Below are 20,100 nucleotides of genomic sequence, written 5' to 3'. Positions count from 1 at the left end.
AGGAAGGAGGGCGAACTGGGGAGGCGGGGCCCGGTGCCTGGGAGCAGCCCATATGGCAGGCAGTCCCCAGCCTCAACCCCGCACGGATTGAGGGGATCCGAGCGCTGGCCAGGGTGCTCGGGCGCTCTATCTGCCGGATGGCTAGCTCTCACACCGATCCGGAGACGGAGCTCGAATCCGTGTTCCCACGGGAGGTCGGGCTTTTCACCGACTCTTACTCGGAGAGGAGCCGGTTCTGCTTCTGTGGGCACGAGCTGAGCATCACGCAAAACTTTGGGTCGCGCCTTGGGGTGGCGGCACGAGTGTGGGATGCGGTGAGGAATGGGCTGCCCTAAGTGAGGGTCCCTGAGACGTCCAGTCCCTGGACCCCGCCTCTCCCATATGGAACCACCGCTGTGACAGTTTCCCACTTTCTTTCTCTTTCCCTTCCTCATAGGCTCTGAGCCTGTGTAACTATTTCGAGAGTCAAAATGTGGATTTTCGAGGCAAGAAGGTGATCGAACTGGGCGCGGGGACGGGCATCGTGGGAATCTTGGCGGCGCTGCAGGGTGCGTGAGCTGGCATTGAGGTGGGGGGGGGGGAGCTGAAGTGTGGAGAAGTTAGACGTGGATTCCTGGGGGTGGGCAGGGCTTTTGAACTCAGCTCAGTTCTTTCCTTTTTCACAACGCTCAAGCTAGTTGGTTTCAGGGTGTCTAAAACAAATAAGATAGGGATTCCGTGAAAAAAAAAAATTACTGGAGATGCTATTTCGTTAAAGTGCTTGTATGGGTTTTTTGAAGGAGAGACCTAGGTCAGTGAACTTCATCCAAGTTTTGTAGCTTTGTTATGTTAGGGTCTCTTAAATTTTTTTCTTTTTCTTTTTCTTTCTTTCTTTCTTTTCTTTTTTTTTCTTTTTTTCTTTTTCTTTTTTTTTTTTTTTTTTTTTTTTTTGAGGGGGAGGGAGAGTGGAGTGTGGTGTAGTCTGGTTGAGACAGGCTCTCTTGTTGTCCAGGCTGGCCTTAAAATTCATTAAAGAAGCAAGGTCACGAATTTTGAAGGACTGAGGTGTGAATGAATATGTATATTCATTCCAGATGTAGGGGTGGTAATTAAACAGCTGAGGCCTGGGAAAGGAAAAGGTGGGGGAAACCGTGCTTCACTTTGAGCAAGAACCTAAAAAAGCTCCTTGCCTTATGAGCTGAGTCATGTAAGCCGGGATGTCCTTATTCATAGGAACAGAAGCGGGTCACATTAAGGACGGTCCTTGCAGAGGCAGGCATTTATTCTAATATTCATTCAGTCAATATGTATTCTCTGTGTGCCAAGAGGCGCGCTGGGGGCTGAGGGTTTGACGTTGAATAAGAAGGATTTCCTCTCTCCAAGGAATGTGTAGTCTAGTGAGGGACAATGTGGGAAGACACTATGGTACATACATGATAGTGAGGTCTGAGTAGCATGGCTGTGATCTGGCTAGCTACCTTGAGGGTTGAGCAATCCATCAAAGGGAAACCCAGGCAGATGAGGAGTTGGAGGAAGGCTGGATGAGAGTCAGCAAGTTACATGAAAACAAAGAAGCCAAGTGGAGTGGTTCATGCCTGTAATCTCAGCACACAGTGATTAGGGAGATTGCTGTAAAGTCAAGGCCAGTCTGGGTTACAGGGTAAGACCCTGTTTCAGGTAGGAAGGGAGAGAAGGAGGCAAGGGAGAAAGTGTGTGTGTGTGTGTGTGCCAGTGTACATTCATGTGGATGTGTGTGTAGATGTGGGTATATGTATGTTGATGTAGGTATATGTGTGTGTATGTGCATGTGTGTGTATATGTGTGTATATGCATGTGTGTATGTACGTGTACACGTGCATGTGTGTAAGTATATGCATGTGTCTGTGTGTGTGTTTGTGTGTATGTCCATGTGTATGCATGTGTATTTGTGTGTTTGTGTGTATGTGCATGTGTATATGGGTGTTTGTATGTGTATGTGCATGTGTATATGTGTGTATGTGCATGTGTATATGTGTGTATGTGTGTGTGTTTGTGGGTGTATGTGCATGTGTATATGTATGTTTGTGTGTGTGCATATGTATATGTGTGTTTGTGTGTGTGTGAGAGAGAGAGAGAACACCTGTCTTCACTTACTGTCATAGCAGCTGCAGCTTTTCTTTGTCCTGTTTAGATGCCAAGTCTGGGATCTGGGTGAAATCTATTCTCTGACTTCGTATCGCAGGATTCAGCCGGCCCTGGGATGCCTTCTCATCGCTTGCACAACTGTCCCTTCCTTGTCCCACCATACATAGTCTGTCCACTACTGATTCTTGCCCTGATTTTCAGAGGTGTCTTCATGCTTCTCGATGGGAGAGGTTAGCACTCTCAGACTGACCCTGTGCCCTTTCTCCAGCCAAGCTCTCTCTCCTGGGCTTTTCCATCATGAAGCCGCAGCCACTGTGGGGATTTTCTTGTGTCTCTTCAGCTACTCTCTTGGCTGCCCAGCCTGGGCCACTATCATCCCTTGCTCAGACTATAGTAAGTCGTCAAACTGGTTGGTCTTCTTGTTTCCAGTTCCGGCCCCCACCTAGATGCTGGCTCACACCACCCTACAATCAGAATGGTTTTTTCAAAATGGCTACCACCATTATCACACCCCACCCCTCTGGAGTCTTTCGGCTTTCCACGGCCTGCCTCCCTCTCTAGCCTCTTTCTGTGCCTCTCCCCGCCTGTTCTCCTTGTGCGATCTGCTGACCTTCTGTCCATTGTGCAAATTTTCTTTGATGTCCCCTTCCTTAGGAACTTCATGGGGGCAGCAGTCTTACTGCCTGATTAATGCAAATGAATGTTCCATTGCTAGGCTCAAACAGCCCTTTGAAGGGAAGGCTTTACACACACACACACCACACACACACACCACACACACACCACCCAACATACCCCCACAACACACACCCCTACACACACACATATCTCACACACCACACACACACACCATATACATACACATATACACACACACCACCATACACGCCCCATACCACACATATACCACACCCACCCACCCCACACATCTCACACACCACACACACACACACAACACAACACACCCCCTACACACTCACCATACACACACACCCCACACCACACATACATGACACACATCATACCACACACACATCACACTACACACACCACACACACCCACACACACCCACACACACCTCACACACCATACACACACTTCACCATACACACACCACACACTATACATACTACACACACACACACACACACACACACACACACACACACACACACACACACCATACACACCCAGGGTGGCTTAGGCCTTCCCAGTGCTCACTTGTGCTAACTAGCCTCATTGTACACTTGTATCACTGAGCTCAGGCTCCTGTGCTCCCCGGCCTGCCTGCCTGCCCTGTTTCCTTTGCTCGGTTAGTCTTCCACTGTCCAAGACATCTGATTCTTACCTCCTCTGCAATCATCACCCTTATCTGACAACTTTGTTTCTTATGGTTGTGTCCGTGTTCTCAGACAAGTTATGTCACGGTATTTACTCACCTGTCTGTGTCTACTGCCTTTTTCATCGTGTTATTGCAGGTGGACAGACTAGCCAAAGTAAAGCTTTCCACTGGTCCGTAAGACCTTGAATCTTCCCACTACCCTCCTCTTCTCTCTCCTGTGTTATTTGTTCCTCTTTGGGTAGTATGTACATTCTCTCTCTCTCTCTCTCTCTCTCTCTCTCTCTCTATATATATATATATATATATATATATATATATATACACATACACACATATACACACATACATATATATGTATATAGACATAGATATGGAGAGACATGATAGGCATTTCAGCATAGTTATGTACACATTTATCACATACATATACACACACACCATCTATACACTCTCTATGTATGCAGAAAGTATACTTGTGTGTGTGTCAGGGGAAGTGGCTGATCCTACATCACTGAGCCATTTCTCTGCTCAGGAGAGAAAGAATACATTTAGATGTATGTCCCTGAGTGTAGTTCCTTTCTTCTGTTCTTTTCTCAAACCATTTCACTCCTCCGCGCCCCTCCCTCCGGCGGCTTTAGCTGGGCTTGTGAGCTTCGATTCGTACCCTGTGCTTTGAACTCAGGAGTCAGTTTCTAGCCTGGCATTTGACATGGAGACTTCCATCTCCTTGAAATGTCCTCTGCTTTCTGGGCCGACACGCTTCTGGCTTCTGCACACCACCAGCACAATTTCTTTTTTTTGTTTGTTTGTTTGGTTTTTTTTGTTTGTTTTGTTTTTCGAGACAGGGTTTCTCTGTGTAGCCCTGGCTGTCCTGGAACTCACTCTGTAGACCAGGCTGGCCTCGAACTCAGAAATCCGCCTGCCTCTGCCTCCCAAGTGCTGGGATTAAAGGCGTGCGCCACCACCACGGCCCGGCATACCAGCACAATTTCACATTCTGTTTCGCGGACCCCCTTCATTCTTACAAGGGAAACCCCGAGCGCCCCAGTGCTCAGCAGCGGACTTTTGACCCCTTGTTTTTTTCTATTCTCTCTCCTGAGGAGTCACATTGCTTTGTGGCTCCGAATGTCCCTTTTATGGTGAGGACCACGATCCTCTCCTTTCTACATCCAGGTGTTCGCATAACCCAGTCTACTCAGCATCTTCCTGCGACCGTTTGACAGGCATTTCAAACTTTGCTCACAAATGAGATCGTGCTCTCGTTTCCAAGCCTGCTCTCCTAAAGCCCTCCTCATTTACAGAACGGACACTTGGGCCTGAGTTGGGCCAAATGCTCAAAGACTATCCCTAATCAAATTCTCTCTCCCCCCTTCTCTTAGTGTGAGAGAAATGGTTTATGGATCCTGATGATGTGTTCAGAATATGTTAAGGGTTTGATTACTTATTAGTCACTGTCACTACCCGAGTTCTAACCAACATCATCTCTGCCCTGACCAATCTCCCTGGTTCTGTCCTGTCCTTCTGCCGATTTGTTTTTAAGATTTATTTATTTATTTTTATGTGTGTATATGTTCTGCCTGCATGTATGTACCACATGCTATCATGGTGCCTGAAGAGGTGAGAAGAGGAACTGGATCCCCTAGAACTAGAGTTACAGATGTTTGTAAGCCACCACTGTGTGGGTGCTGGGAGCCCCCTGGGTCCTCTGTGATCTCTCCATCCCCTTATTGTGAGCAAGTGCTCTTAACCCCTGAGCCATCTCTCCAGCCCCCTTGTTTGTGAGTGCGTATTTTAATAAAGTACATTTCATTTTATATATTTACTTTTAGATTTACTTGGCTTTGTATTTTATGTATACGGGTACTTTGTATGCGAATCTACACACCAAAAGACAGCATCAGACAGTTGTGAGTCGCCATGTGGGTGCTGGGAATTGAACTCAGGACCTTTGGAATATCGGCGAGTGCTCTTATCCACTGAGCCATCTCTCCAGCCCTTGTTTTTTTTTTAAATCACAGCAATCAAAGGCAGTGTAGTCCTTTCCCTTAAAACTCTCCCCATCTTCCCACACATCATAGGATTCTGCTCCTCTGTCTCCCTGTCCCCAGCTCCTGTTTCTGTTTGTCCAGCTGCTCTTTACACTGCAGGGCACGGCCCTGCCTCAAGGTCTCCGTGCCTGCTGATCTGTGTTTGGCAGACTTTAGCCAGGCAGAGCCACGTGGTTTGCTCCAGCACTGCTTTCAGGTCTTTTCCAAACAAAATTTGCTTAGTGAGGATTTCCCAAGCATCCCACTGAGAGTGTGGTCCTTGTCTTCTCCCACAAATGGTCCAGGCTGTCTCCCTGCTCAGTGCCTCGTGGTAGCACACACGGCTATTCAAAGGACTGTGTGTCTTATTGCAAGGTCTACAGTAACCCTGGGTGACCTTCAACTCAGGATGTGCTCGCTTCTACGTCCCAAGTGCTGGGGTTATAGATGTGGGCCACCAGGCCCTGTTTGTGGTTTGTTGACAATGTGTCTTGCCATGTAGCCCCAGATGGTCTGGAACTCATCATGATCCCCCTGCCTCAGCTTCCCAGGTTCTATGATTACAGGCAGGTACACCATACCTGGATATTTCATTTCTTTTGGTCCTGTCTTTATTTCCTGCCACTGTTTGTACTCCTCTCTTCCTCTTCTTCTTTTTTTAATTAAAAAAGAGATTAAATTTGGGCCTGGGCAGTGGTGGCACAGGCCTTTATTTGTCATGGCATGCATGTAGAGCTCAAAAGAACATTTTGTGGGAGTCGGTCCTCTCCTTCCACCATAGAGGGCTCAGGGATAAAAATCGATCGGATCATCAGGCTTGGCAGGCACCTTATCCACCGAGCCAGTGCCCCTCTCCCCTTCATTTGAAATCAGATATCATGTAGTCTAGGCTGGCCTCAAACTATGTAGCCAAGGATGACCCTGAACATCTGATCTGGCTTCCTATACCTCTCTAGTGTTGGGATTATAGTTATGTACCATCACTTCCAGTCTTAAAAATTAATTATTTCTTTACTTGGTGGACTCAAACCCAGGTCCTTACACACTGTACCAACTGAGCCACAGTCTCAGCCTCCTCCCTTTTACAATTTTATTTTCCTTTAAACCATTATTTTTTTAAAGATTTATTGATTTTATGTGAGTACACTGTCGATGTCTTCACACATACCAGAAGAGGGCATCATATCTCATCACAGATGGTTGTGAGCCACCATGTGGCTGCTGGGAATTGAACTCAGGACCTCTGGAAGAGCAGACGGTGCTCTTAACCACTGAGCCATCTCTCAGGCCCCCTAAAACATTATTTTTATTATTCTAAATTGTGTGTATGCCTACATAGGTTTTTGCACATTAGGGCAAGTGCCCTCAGAGCCCAGAGGCGGCTTATCCCCTGGAGTTGCAGGTCAGTCCATTGTAAGCTGCTTGACTTGGATACTGGGAACTAAACTTGGGTCCCCTGGAAGAGCAGCATGTGCTTGGTTACCGAGCCTTTCAGCTCTCTTTCCAGCCCTCCTCTATTTTACTTAGTCAGGGTCTTGCCCTGTAGCCCAAGCTGGTCTCTAACCATTGCTTGTCCTGGTTCTGCCCTAGTGCTAAAACCACTACACCCAGCCCTTACTCTTCTGTAAGCTCCACGAGTGTGGATTCTCACCTGTCTTGTTCACTGATGTGTTCCAGACACCCGGCATACACACTTAGGATGATGATAAGTCACCTCTTACCACTTCTGCTATCTTGATCATCAACCATGCTTCTGATTAAGTAGTTACTTTTGTAACTGTTTCCATGTCTGGAATGAACTTTCCCGAGGCTGCAGTTTTGTTCTGCCTCCCGTTGTGTCCCTAGCATTTAACAAGTACTCAGTATTCGTTAGTTGTGTGAGCAAAGTATTCTGAAATGCTGATCTGATTGTCTTTAGCCCAGATCCTACTCTTAAGACCTGTTTCTCGGGGGCTGGAGAGATGACTCAGAGGTTAAAGAGCACTGACTGCTCTTCCAGAGGTCCTGAGTTCAATTCCCAGCAACCACATGGTGGCTCACAACCATCTGTAATGGGATCCGATGCCCTCTTCTGGGGTGACTGAAGACAGTGATAGTGCACTCCTATACATAAAATAAATAAATCTTAAAAAAAAAAAAAAAAAAAAAAAACCTGTTTCTCTAACTGGCAATATAGCTTGCCTAGCGATCACTCTCCATTAAGCCTGGCTATCTCTATAGTCCTCCGTTTGGGTCTTGACATTCTTCTTTCAATTTCTTCATCTTCTGGCCCAGTGGTTCTCAACCCTCCTTATGCTGTGACCCCCAACCATAAAGTTATTTTTGTTGCTATTTCATAGCTGTAATTTTGCTACCATTATGAAATTTAACTGTAGATACCTATGGTTTCTGATGTTTTGGAGGCCATGACCCACAGGTTGAAAACCTCTGTTCTGGAGTATAGCCTCCCTTGACTATGCCCTGCCCTTTGCCTGCCAGGCACTCGTGCTCCCAACTCCCTGCTCAGAAAGGCGCACCTGACTGATGTGTGCTTGTCCTTTTGTGCTCAGCCGAGGTCACGTCTCCCGGGTTTGGGTGGGTGGGGGTGCATAGCTCATCCCTGGCTTAGTCTTCCTTTGGCTTTTGCTGACATCTGATTGTTGTGTGTTGGGCAGAGGGGTTGAAGATTAGCTCGGAGAGAATGTTGATGTTGTAGAATGTAGAGTAACAAGAGTGGCGTGGGTGACACCGAGGTTAGGGCAACTAAAAGCCAAAGCATGGACTTCGGGCTGTGGAGACACGAGGCCTTAGAGCCTCTGACCCTCTAGGCAGGAGTCCTGTCTTGATGTCTCTGACTTGCATTTTTCCTCCCCACTCTCCCTCAGGGGGGGATGTTACCATCACTGATTTGCCACTGGCCCTAGAGCAAATCCAGGATAACGTCCACGCTAATGTGCCACCCGGAGGCCGGGCTCAGGTATGCGCCTTGTCCTGGGGAATTGACCAGCATGTCTTTCCTGGAAACTATGACTTGGTGCTGGGGGCAGATATCGTGTACCTGGAACCTACCTTCCCGATGCTGTTGGGGACCCTCCGACACCTGTGCGGGCCCCATGGCACCATCTACCTGGCCTCCAAGATGAGAGCAGAACATGGGGCGGAGACCTTCTTTCAGTGCCTTCTGCCCCAACACTTCCACCTGGAGCTGGCCCAGAGGGATGAGGATGTGAATGTCAACATCTATAGAGCCAGGCACAGGGAGGTGACACCTGCTGGACAGCACCCCTTCTGTTGACCCAGCTTTTGTCTGAGGAATGGCAGCCCTCCAGAGCCGTGAACATCAGGACAAAAAGAAAAGGATGGATCACCTGTCTTCTTCCTTCCCTCTTCCCTTTGGTTCCCCTAAATTATTCTTGGGAAGATGCAGAAGGGTGGCTGCTCGTTAGGAATGGCAGAGCCCCAGAAGCTTTGGGTTTAAAGCACCAAGAAAGCACCCAACACCCGCCTTCTTGGGAAGGTGTTCAGGATAGTTAGGAATAAGGGAGGGAGTGGTATGAATAGTCCCTGCAGAGAGATCACCACTGATCACTTCCGGTTCTTTAAATGGCACGGACTCTTTTAAAAAGCCACATTCTTTGACATTTTTAAAGGGAAAAAAATGAACAATAATTATCTCTTCTGTGTCCCCAAACATGTAGCGATTGCCAGAAGCTGGGTACCGAGATACCTCAGAACACCTGTTTTCTTACCTGCTGAAATAAAAGTCTCAGATGGGGCAAGTCTTCTTAGACCTGAGCCCGGGGAGGAGAATCAGAGATGTCCCCCTGGTCTGTACCTTCTTCAGCCTTTGCAAAGCTCAAGACCTGACTATAGGCATCATGTACCAAAGTCTGGACTGGGTTCTAGATTCTTCTAATTTCCAGCTCTTCCTTCCACGTTCAGGTTTTCCTTCTTGTTTTGCCTTCGGTTCTTGTGTCTCTCCCTCTGGAGCAGTCTGGCTAGGGCTCTTTTTGCTTAGCCTTTCGGCACACAACCATCTTTTGTGTGTCTGCCACTGTTCTCTTACCCTCGATGCCACGCCTCAAACTCTTGCCATCTTCCAAAACATGCTCTAATTAGCTTTTACTGCAAGAACAAACGTCTTTGCTTAGTACTCAGACCATGATTTGTGTTTCCTTTCCTACTCTGTTTGTATTGCACTTTTAGCCAAATTGCAAAAGCCTTACTCCTTGTTCCCTAACTCTATGCTGGCATTTCCTGACTTCTCCACTTTCCAGATGATCCCTTCCAGAAAGGGTCCTTGCTCTCTGTCTAAACTCATGTTTTGCTTCTGGAAAAAAAGCAAAAACAAAACAACAACGACAAAAAACTAAAACGGAAAATAACCCCTTTCTTTTCCTGAGCTTTCTGTTTGGATGTGGTTTCTTTGTCTGAAGATCTTTTTAACTGTTTAAGGACCTTATATTGCCTTACCTGATTTTTACTTCCTCAGACCAATAGATACATTGGAGGGCAGAGCGATGATTTATTCCCTGATCCCCTGAAACTGGCAACAGCTCCAGGCACACATGTGTTCAGCAGATATTTTGCTAATTCAGCAATTATTTATCGGGTTTGTTGAAGGAACTCTGCTTCTCCAGGTGACCTTGGACAATTTCCTGAGCCCACCAACCTACCTGCCGTTTGTCCTGAGTCGTAAATGGATAATGAAAATGAAAGTACATTGGAAATAAAGAAACAAACTATCACCTACAAGTCTTGTGTTGTTATATGGTGGCAACTTTATCGTGCAGTTTTACCTGCTAAGTCTTTTGTGAAATAGCTTAACAAGGCAAGCAGAAGAAGCGGCTACATCCCTCCGGCCTGCGGGTGGCAGCATCCTCACGCCACGCGTTCTGGGAGGCGTTTTGGCTCTCGCGCCACGCCGTAGGCCGGCGTCTCGTCCGCGCGCCGGTGGACGGGAGTGTCAGGGGGATGTCGCTGCTGCGGTCGCTGCGCTTCTTCCCGGTCGCGTGCACCGGCCGCTCGGTGAGGGCTCCCGGAGCCGTGAGCGCGCCCTTCCCTTCTCCCGACCCTGGCCCGCGCACGGTGCCCCCGACGCCCCGCGGACGTGCTCCCTCTCCTCCGGTCCTGCTCCGGACGCTCATCCCTTTCTCCTTCTCTCCCCAGGCGAGGGCTGGCCTGCTTCAGCCGTCCCAACCATGGCACACGTTTCACGCGGGCCCCCGGTTGTCATCTGCCTCCAGCAAGGAGCTCCTCATGAAGCTGCGGAGGAAAACGGGCTACTCCTTCGTCAACTGCAAGAAGGCCCTGGAGACTTGCGACGGTGATCTCAGACAGGTGGGGGGGGTGCTGTCCGACTCCACCCCGTGCTTTCCTTCCGGGGTCACTGCGGAGCATAGACACGACCTGCTGCCCAGTGTCCTGAGCGACAGAACCCGAACAGGAGAATTGGGCTTAAACGATAGCTTTACCCTTAGGCTTCGTTTTCCCTGGAAGCAGCTAACCTAGAACTCAAGAGTTAACTAGCTGAATTCCATGTTAGAATGGTGTGGGATTTGCTGCTGCCCGGAGATCGGTGTTTGTGTAAATTTTGAAGTTAGACTCCAGAGGCCCTCACACACGCTGTAACTGTGGAGATTGCAAGGAATCCTTTCGTGTTGTTCCGTTGCCTGTCTGTATAAGGAAAACACTACCATCTGTCCCATAGCGGGGTGGTAAAGATGAAAGGTAGAGAGAAGCACCAGCTACTCCAGGGCTCGGTGTAGAGTGTTGAGTGTTTCGTTTATAGAATGTGGGTGTGCAGGAAAAGTCATATGGTTTGGACATATTTTAAAGCACTATTCATGTCTAGTTCCTGTGACTTGACTTTCCCCTATGTTTCTTTTGCATTCGTAGGCAGAGGCCTGGCTGCACAAACAGGCCCAGAAGGAAGGATGGAGCAAAGCCGCCAAGCTCCACGGGAGGAAGACTAAAGAAGGCTTGATTGGACTCCTGCAGGAGGGAGACACAGCTGTTCTAGTAGAGGTACCGTGTTGGAATGCCACATGCTAGAAATCTGTAAGCGGTGGTTGGAGTTAAGTAAGAGTGTAAATGCATAGGTGCCTTAGTGGGAAATGGCCTAGCAACCCAGATCATGTCTCGTAAATGTGAATCGGTGCAGCCTTGTTACCTGTTACAGGTAGACTTTAAAAACTAGTAGCAAGGTGTGGCAGCTCTCACCTGTATTCTCAACACTTGGAGGGGCTGAGGCAGGAGGATTACTGTGAGTTTGAGGGCAGGTAGGCTACAAAGTGAAATCCTGACCTTTAATCCAAAAAAAAAAAAAAAAAAAAACCCCGGATAAGAAAGTTGGTAATTGTAGTAACATATTACTCAGTACACTGATGACTGATAAGTATCCGTTTAGAGGAGGCTCTAGGGTGGAGGCGTGAAAAGCCAGGTAAAGCTACAATAAAGGGATGAGGGAAACGGGGGTAGTAAAGCATGGTAGTGCACGGGTGTAATTCTAGTACCTAGGAGGTAGTGGTGGGAAGGTCAGCTCAAGGTCATCCTGGGCTGCTTAAGTTCAAAGCTAGCCCGAGACCCTTTCACAAAACAGTGGATGAAGTGATCATGGTGTGAGACCTTCAGGGTGTTCTGGGATCCTCCTGGGTATGCAGGCCGTGACTGACTCCTTCCCCGGCTTCCCCCCCCCCCCCCAAGAACCATGGACCTAAAGCTCTAATGTCCCCATGGGCAGCTTTGGTCTCCAACCTTAAGTCACATTTAGAAACTATTAGTAAACTGCTTTATACAGCAACATCCATGCATTCCCACAGGTAAACTGTGAGACAGATTTTGTCTCCAGAAATTTAAAATTTCAACAGTTGGTCCAGCAAGTAGCCCTGGGAACCATGGCTCACTGTCGGAACCTGACGGGTCAGCTCTCCACGTACAGTAAGGTGAGCGCGAAGGTTGGCTCCAGCTTTCGGAGACTTTTTAAGTCTTCTGGTCTTTTTTTGGGTTTTTTTGTTTCTTTGTTTTTTGTTTTTTGTTTTTTTTTTTTACTTTTTTGGGATAAGTAATTGAGGATTGAACCCAGAAACTTGTGCACACTGCTCTACCAATGAACTACACTTCTCTGTTTGAGTGGGGAAGGGGTTGAGACAAGGTTTCTCTGTGTAGTACTGATTGTCCTGGAACTCACTCTGTAGACCAGGCTGGTCTCTGCCTCCCAGGTGCTTTTTTCTTTCTTTCTTTCTTTCTTTCTTTCTTTCTTTCTTTCTTTTTTTCCTGAAATAGGATCTCTCTATGTAGGTCTGGCTTGTCTGGGACCCGGCTGGCCTCACACTCACAGAGATCTTCCTGCCTTTGCCTCTTGAACTCTGGAATTAGAGGGATGAGCCATTATACTTGACTTCCATCATTTTGGGGGACAGGGTTTCTCATTTCTCAGTTAACCTGGAGCTCACTCATTCAGCCAGACTGGCTAGTAGTGAGTTTCAGAAAGACCTCTGCCACCCCACTGCTAGATTGCAGATGCGTGCCATCTTTTGATGTGGGTGTTGGTGCAGCTGGTGCTGCCTAACATGATGACCCCGAGGAAACACGTCCCAGAACATCTCACCTCAGCCATGCTGAGCTCTCAGTCCCAGCCAGACAGCAGTGATTGTCCCAGTAAAGCAAAGCTTTTGCTCAGTGGTGCTGACTCTTGTCTATCACAAGCTGATTGATTGTTCAGCTCCAGCTGATGAGAAACCACAGATTCATAATTCAAAATATCACATGAATGACAGACTTACAGGAACTCTCAAAGAAGAGAGAGAGAGAGAGAGAGAGAGAGAGAGAGAGAGAGAGAGAGAGAGGAAACAAGCCACACAGTGAGACCTTGTCTCAAAACAAAAACAAAAGAAACAGGTTGGAGAGATGTCTCAGTGGTTAAGAGCACTGACTGCTCTTCCAGAGGTCCTGAGTTCAATTCCCTGTAACCACATGGTGGCTCACAACCATCTGTAATAGGGTCTTATGCCCTCTTCTGGTATGTCTGAAGACGGCTACAGTGTACTGATATACATAGAGTAAATAATTCTTTAAAAAACAAAAACCATACAGAAAATATCAAACTTGAATTAGAATATACAAATAATGAATTAAATACATTGTCATTATTTTGGTGGGCCTGGTTGCCCATGCCTTTAATCCCAGCACTCATGAGGCAGGAGGCAGGTGGATCTCTGAATTTGAGGCTAGCCTGGCCTACCAAGTGAGTTCCAGGCCAGCCTGAGCTACACAGAGAAAGCCTGTCTCAATCAACCAACAAACAAAAAGATGTCGATTTAAGAAAACATCTGTGTCACATCATAGCACTGGTGTGTATGGGTGGCCACAAAGGTCAGAGGGTAACTCGCAAGAGTCACCTCTGTGACAACTCGGGCATCTGGCTTGTCAGCACATGCCCCTGCCACTGAACCGCCTCACTGGCTTGATGGCTCCCTCTTACTCCCTTTCAAACGTCAGTATTTTTTATTATATATAGACTTATATATTTACTTATATATGCACTTGGGAGCCCACAGAGGTTCCAAGAGGATGCTGGACCCCTAGAGCCGGAGTCACATGGCTGTGAGCTGCCTCGGGGCTGGGGACTGAACTTAGGTCGGAGGAGCAGTGTGTGCTCTTAATCTCCGGGTTCTCTCTCAGTCTTGACTCTGTTCTCTCTCTTCTTGTTTAATGTGTACAGTGCAGCATGTGTGTACAGTGCTCTCAAAGGCCAGGAAGGGCACTGGGTCCCTTGGAGCTGGAGTTATCACCATGCGGGTGCTGGGAACTGAACCAGGGTCCTCTAGAAGAGCAGCAGGTGCTCGTAACCACAGGGCCACTGCTTCACGCCCCAAATCCCACTGTTAACTATTTCCGAGGATAAGCAGGCTCGTCGGATTATCATTTACTTTTAATTATTTCTTATTACAACACTGTAATACACATCTGTGTCAGGTACTGATGCTGACATGTAGACTTGCTTTTCACTTGTGTTTCATGGAAGCAGTCTATAGCAGTGTCTCACACAGCCTTGGCCAGCCTTGACCACACTGTAGCCTGGGTTAGCTATGAGCTTCTCATCCTTCTGCTCTCACCTCCCAAGTGCTGGGATTAAGGCGTGTTCTACCATGTTCACGATCACGTTCTAGCATGTTTACTATCATGTTCACTATCGTGTTCTGCCATGTTCACTCTCCTTTGTCTTTGTAGTTGTGTGGCATTCTGTTGTACAGTGTGCTGTGGGTTGTTATTCAGCCAGTCTCCTGTGTTTGAGAATTTGGTTATTGCCAGACTTTAATGATTAGAAATAATTGTTCAGTGGATAATCTTATGTATATGTGCTTTTAAAGAATTTGTACTTTTTCAAGCTGGTTGTAGTGATGCATGTCTGTAATCCCAGCACTTAAGAGGCAGAGGCAGGAGGATTTCCGGGAGTTTGAGGTTAACGTGGGCTGCATTGTTTTTCCAAGTCTTTCAGGATTGCTGAATGTGACCCTGTCCCCAAAAACAGTACTAGAAAAGGAAAGGCATCCTGCAGTATTCAGCCCTAGAACTGCAGAGCCAAAGGCGGTGTGCACAGATGGGCTCTGCTCTGCCCTTCCTTTGAGTGTGCTTTGTGGTGCATTCTTGGCAACGCTGCACAAGTCCTCTGGTGTGAATATTTTATGATTGTGTAAAAATCCCGTTCCTGTTTCTAGGAAAGCCCAAAAAGGTAGGGCCAGAAGATGAAGGTCTAATGGGGTTGGGGGTGGTGCAGTAGCAGCATGAGATATTTATAAGCGTGACAGCGTTATCAATTTTTAACATCCTTGGCTTAGTGGAGGTTTCATCTATGTATAGATGGTCGTCTCAAGCATTTCCCCAGGTCTCAGCTCTCTCTGCCTGTTGTTTGGGTGATTTCATCGTCAGAGCTGGCTCACACTTGTCTCCTGTACATAGGGCTTCCTCAGCTCCTCTGAGCTTTCTGAGCTTGCGGCTGGGCCCGACAGGGAAGGCTCTCTCAAGGATCAGCTGGCCTTAGCGATTGGTGAGTGTCTGTGAGGGTTCTGGGAAGTTACAGTCGGGTTTCCTTGGTATCTTTGGTGATCCTCCACATCTCATTCAGTAACTGAGATGTCAGCTCAGCAGTTGGAGACAGGGAGAGGGAACAAATACAGTGGAAACATGACATAAGCATGCGCACACCTCTCAGTAAATAATTCACTAGAGAATTAGAATTACAAGTTCATGTACTGCTGAGGGCAAGACTATGGGAATATGGGTTGGCCTTTCTGGGGAGCAGTGGACACCATGAAGCACAAAGGGAAGCGCCACTTAATATATTGAGGGAACTGGAGTTCTGATCCAGTCAGAATCCTGAATTCCATAAAGGAATTTAGATTTATAAACTAAGTCTTGTGGTTTTTAATGGCTTGCAACTAGTTAAGATTATCTTATCGCTGTGCCAACTACACAAAGGCAGAGAGGAGCAGGCTCGTCATCCTCCAGCTGACCACGGTGTGGTGAAGGGAAAAGCTCACTAAAGGTGGAAAAGAAAATGTAAGGGCTGGGTGATGGTTCAGCAGTTAAGAACCCTGGCTGTTCTTCCAGAGGACCATGGTTTGATTCCTAGTACCAGCTTAGACCAGTAAACATCTCTAACACTAGCTCCAAGGGATTCTGACTTCAGGGCCACCGCATGCATGTGGTTCACAGAGCATTAGGGTTAGGGCAGTCAAAACACCCTACACATAAAATTAAAATATTTGGTGTGTGTGTGTGTGTGTGTGTGTGTTTTATTTAAAGACAGGGTTTCACTGTGTAGCTCTGGCTGTTCTGGAACTCTGTAGACCAGGCTAACCATGAATTCACATCTACCTCTGCCTCTGGCCTCTGCCTCCAGAGTACGGGGAGAAAAGGCATTCACCACTCACCCCGTTGGGGGCCAACTTTTAGCAGAAAGCGGCTATCAGCTTTGCAGCCATCTTGAGCCATATACCCTGACATGAGACTTGGATTACAATAGCCTACAACAGCTGAGCACACTCCGATAATCTTGGTTTAGATACCTTGGGTGTGTGAGATTAAAGGTGTGTGACTTAAGAGTGTGACCTAGAGATCAGATTTAGAGACAAGACCTAAGGGCATGATTAAAGGTGTGACTTAGAGGCGTGGCTTAGAAGTGAGACATATAAAAAGAGAACAATTAGGAGTAACAGAATTGAGTACAACTAGGAACTAGGAACTCAAGACTTGGGACTTTGACTAGGAAGAGAGACTGAAGAATAAACGGGATTGAAACACACTCTGGTCTCCATCTCTCGCGACTGCCCTCACTCTCTTGCTGAACCCCAACCCGCGGACTGGAGCGGCAGCTTGGGCTGGGATACAGTGGCCGCCAAACATGGGGCAGCCTGGGCCTCAACATTTTTTGGCGCTCAACGTGGGGCTAGTGCAGTTCTCGACATTTTTTGGCGCCTAACGTAGGGCAGCCTAGGCCCCAACACACCCCTACCCACTGTCTAAAAATCTTTCCTGTCTAAAGAAGGTTGAAGATCATCTGCTTTGGGAATTGGATAGTGAGTTTATGAACGTGCATGTCTATAGAAGCCACTGTGGGGGAAACCGTGTTCCAGTCTCTACAGGGGCTCTCTTTCCACATGTCCTGAGGGAGGGAGGGAGCAGGCTGGGTTGGAGTTCCTGGGAATTGTCATTGGTCTACAGCTTCTAGTCAAGTCACATGGTAATCTCTAGTTCTGTCTGGTGAGTCACGGTGAGCAGCCAAACCAAAAGCTGTGTAAGGAGCCTGGGAGAGATGGGGCTCTACCTGATTCCTGGATCTTCCTCCGAAAGGCCTCTAGCTGGAACTGTGACTAACCTGTACATGTGCCTTCCTGAGACCTGCTGTTTCCCTCACATCCCTTTCTCGCCTTGGTTTATTTAGGCTTCTCTTGGAAGGGGATGCTGGACAAACAGGAGAAAACTAGAGCCTCTTCTGTCATTGAGAATGTTACAGAATCTTTGTACCTTTGAGGAGTGGGAGTGTCAGTGGCTGGGCTCGGATTTTCTAGAGCTTTCAGTTACAGACCTTTCCCAGACGCTGTTGGTGATGGAAGTTTTGTCAGTTGTGGGTGTATTTTCCAGAGCGATTTGGTGATGGAGGGGCAGGTTTGGAGTCAGCTTTGAGTTGTGACTCCAACTCTGCCTAGTACTGCTGTGTGGGTCACTTGATTCTCTCAGCCTGAGTGTAGTGTGATGACTAGCCAGGTTCTGAGTGTCCACTGTACATGAGACACCACAATACATGCTTCTTGCATGTGCCACCTTCTTTATTTCTCCCAGTGAAAGGTGGGTCGTATCACTTCCATCATACAGAGGAGGAAACCAAGGCTTGGCAGTTGATAAATGCCCAAAGTCCCAGAACCAGGGAAGGCAGAGCCATGAGTTTGGCCTGTGCTAGCCAGCCTGTCTTAACTAGAGTACTCCTTGAGGGATCCTGCTCCTCTCACTCCTCTTTAAACACAGGCTGAGGCTGGTGTCTTCCCGCTGCAGTGTAGATTGGCTGCGAGGACAGAAAGGTCACCATGCACAGTTAGTTCATGTTGGTGCTGCACCACAATCCAGTGGTCATTGTCTTGTTTATGCTCTTTTGTAGGGAAACTGGGAGAGAACATGACTCTTAAGCGAGCCGCCTGGGTGAAGGTGCCCTCTGGGTTCTATGTCGGCTCTTATGTGCACGGAGTGATGCAGAGCCCCTCCCTCCAGAACCTGGTGCTGGGCAAGTATGGGGCCCTGGTCGTCTGCGAGACTCCTGAGCAGACCTCAAACCTGGAGGAGGTCGGCCGCCGCTTGGGGCAGCACGTGGTGGGCATGGCCCCTCTCTCTGTGGGCTCCCTGGATGATGAGCCCGGAGGGGAAACAGAGACCAGGATGCTGCCCCAGCCGTACCTCCTGGATCCTTCCATCACACTGGGACAGTATGTGCAGCCCCAGGGCGTGACTGTAGTCGACTTTGTGCGCTTCGAATGTGGAGAAACTGAACAGGTAGCTGAGGCCGAATAGGTTTTTGGCCTAAATGGAAATATTTAATTTTTACATCTGGATTCCTTATAAAAAGTTATTTTCTAAACCTCTTCAACCCTCAGATTTGTTTTTTCTTTTTCATTTAAGATGAGGTGGTATATTCATGGGTAAAGTTATTAAATGGTGATGTAATAAAGTAGAATCTTCTCATTTGCATAATACCTTTTTGAATTTTTGAAAAAACTGTGTGTATGTGAATGTATGAGTGTGAGTGTAAGAGTGAATGTATGAGTGTGTGTGTGTGTGTGTGAATGTATGAGTGTAAGTGTGTCTGTGTGTGTATACACACATGCCAGGCTTGTGTATTAAGTAAGCACTTTTACCCAATAGCCATCTCCCCAGTCCTCAGCCTATGTCAGTCTATTATGTAGTTCTGGAAGTTCTTCACACACCATCTTGTTCCTGTGACAAAGATCTCTCACTCTGCTTCCATTCTGACATTTTGGACCACGTATCTTCCCTGGACCTTCCCCAGCAGTGTTTCCTGTAATCTGGATCTCATCCTTGTTGACGTGTGCTAGAGTAGCCTGGGAGATGTGAGTTCCTTTGTTGACAGCGTCACCATGCTTTCTGTAGTGGTGCATACACTGGTATGCACCCGTGAAATGGGTGTGGGTGGCTGGGTCTGAGGCAGGTGGGAATGACGCCGGGCAGTTACCACACAGCTCCCTCAGCACTGCCTTCATTTATTTGCTTTGATGCTGGAGATTAAACCAGGGCTTCAGGCAAACTGCTGAGGTAAGTGTGTGCTTATCTTTTTTCTTTTTTCATTTTTTTGTTTTTGTTTTTTGGTTTTTTTGAAATAGTTTCTCTGTGTAGCTCTAGCTGTCCTGGAACTAGCTCTGTAGACCAGGCTAGGCCTTGAACTCACAGAAGATCTATCTCCCTCTGCCTCTCAAGAGCTGGGATTAAAGGCCTGTGCCAGCTACTACCTGGCTTTTATTTTTCTCTTTTTCTTCCTTCCTTCCTTCCTTCCTTCCTTCCTTCCTTCCTTCCTTCCATTCATTCATTTTTATGGTTTTTAGAGGTAGGGTTTCTCTGTATAGCCCTGGCTATCCTGGGACTCACTGTGTAAACCAGGCTGGCCTGGAACTCACAGAGATCTGTCTGCCTCTGCCTTCCTGAGGGCTGGGTTTAAAAGTGTGCACACCGCCCGGCTGCTACTTTTTTTTTTTTTTAAATGTATGAGTGTTTTGCCTGCATGTGTTCATGTGCACCATGCACATGCCTATTACAGAAGAGCACATCAGATCCCCTGGAACCCTAGTTACAAGTAATTGTGAGTTACCATGTGGGGGCTGGGAACTAAACCCGAGTCTTCTGCAAGAGCATTGGGTGGTCTTAACCCCTGAGCCATTTCTTCCACTCTACACTGCACTTTAAGTAAATCAAGAAAGGGTCTTTATAAGTTACTCAGCTCTGCCTTGAATTTTTCTCTGTAGCCCAAGCAGGCCTTGAACTCACAACTGTGTTCCTACCCCAGCTGAGCTGATAGCAGGGGGTTAGAGGCTTGTGAACCAGGCCCAACTTCAAGATTGCCTTTTTATTTTCTCAGCACCGAAATG

General features: G+C 47.5%; 2 protein-coding genes across 2 annotated transcripts; both read left to right on the top strand.

Moving 5' to 3' along the window:
• Window positions 1–38: 38 nt before the first annotated feature.
• Eef1akmt3 (EEF1A lysine methyltransferase 3) lies at window positions 39–10,207 on the top strand. The gene is made up of 3 exons (XM_076920400.1): window positions 39–314; window positions 437–548; window positions 8,338–10,207. Exons 1-3 carry the CDS (start codon window positions 138–140, stop codon window positions 8,745–8,747), a joined length of 699 nt encoding a protein of 232 aa, XP_076776515.1. The 5' UTR covers window positions 39–137; the 3' UTR covers window positions 8,748–10,207.
• Window positions 10,208–10,350: 143 nt separating this feature from the next.
• Tsfm (Ts translation elongation factor, mitochondrial) lies at window positions 10,351–18,694 on the top strand. Its single transcript, XM_076920397.1, has 6 exons — window positions 10,351–10,480; window positions 10,622–10,792; window positions 11,351–11,479; window positions 12,274–12,396; window positions 15,413–15,500; window positions 18,108–18,694. Exons 1-6 carry the CDS (start codon window positions 10,427–10,429, stop codon window positions 18,512–18,514), a joined length of 972 nt encoding a protein of 323 aa, XP_076776512.1. The 5' UTR covers window positions 10,351–10,426; the 3' UTR covers window positions 18,515–18,694.
• The last annotated feature ends 1,406 nt before the right edge of the window (window positions 18,695–20,100 follow it).

Source organism: Arvicanthis niloticus, chromosome 22 (assembly GCF_011762505.2).
Source record: "Arvicanthis niloticus isolate mArvNil1 chromosome 22, mArvNil1.pat.X, whole genome shotgun sequence".
NCBI lineage: Eukaryota > Metazoa > Chordata > Mammalia > Rodentia > Muridae > Arvicanthis > Arvicanthis niloticus.
This window is presented reverse-complemented; position numbering and strand designations above follow the sequence as displayed.

Bases quoted from the DNA above. Each gene is read 5' to 3' on its own strand.
- Eef1akmt3 (XM_076920400.1), top strand. From the start codon at position 138: ATGGCTAGCTCTCACACCGATCCGGAGACGGAGCTCGAATCCGTGTTC. The intron at 315-436 runs GTGAGGAATGGG...CCTTCCTCATAG, and splicing joins CGGCACGAGTGTGGGATGCG to GCTCTGAGCCTGTGTAACTA. The intron at 549-8,337 runs GTGCGTGAGCTG...ACTCTCCCTCAG, and splicing joins AATCTTGGCGGCGCTGCAGG to GGGGGGATGTTACCATCACT.
- Tsfm (XM_076920397.1), top strand. From the start codon at position 10,427: ATGTCGCTGCTGCGGTCGCTGCGCTTCTTCCCGGTCGCGTGCACCGGC. The intron at 10,793-11,350 runs GTGGGGGGGGTG...TTGCATTCGTAG, and splicing joins GCGACGGTGATCTCAGACAG to GCAGAGGCCTGGCTGCACAA. The intron at 11,480-12,273 runs GTACCGTGTTGG...GCATTCCCACAG, and splicing joins ACACAGCTGTTCTAGTAGAG to GTAAACTGTGAGACAGATTT.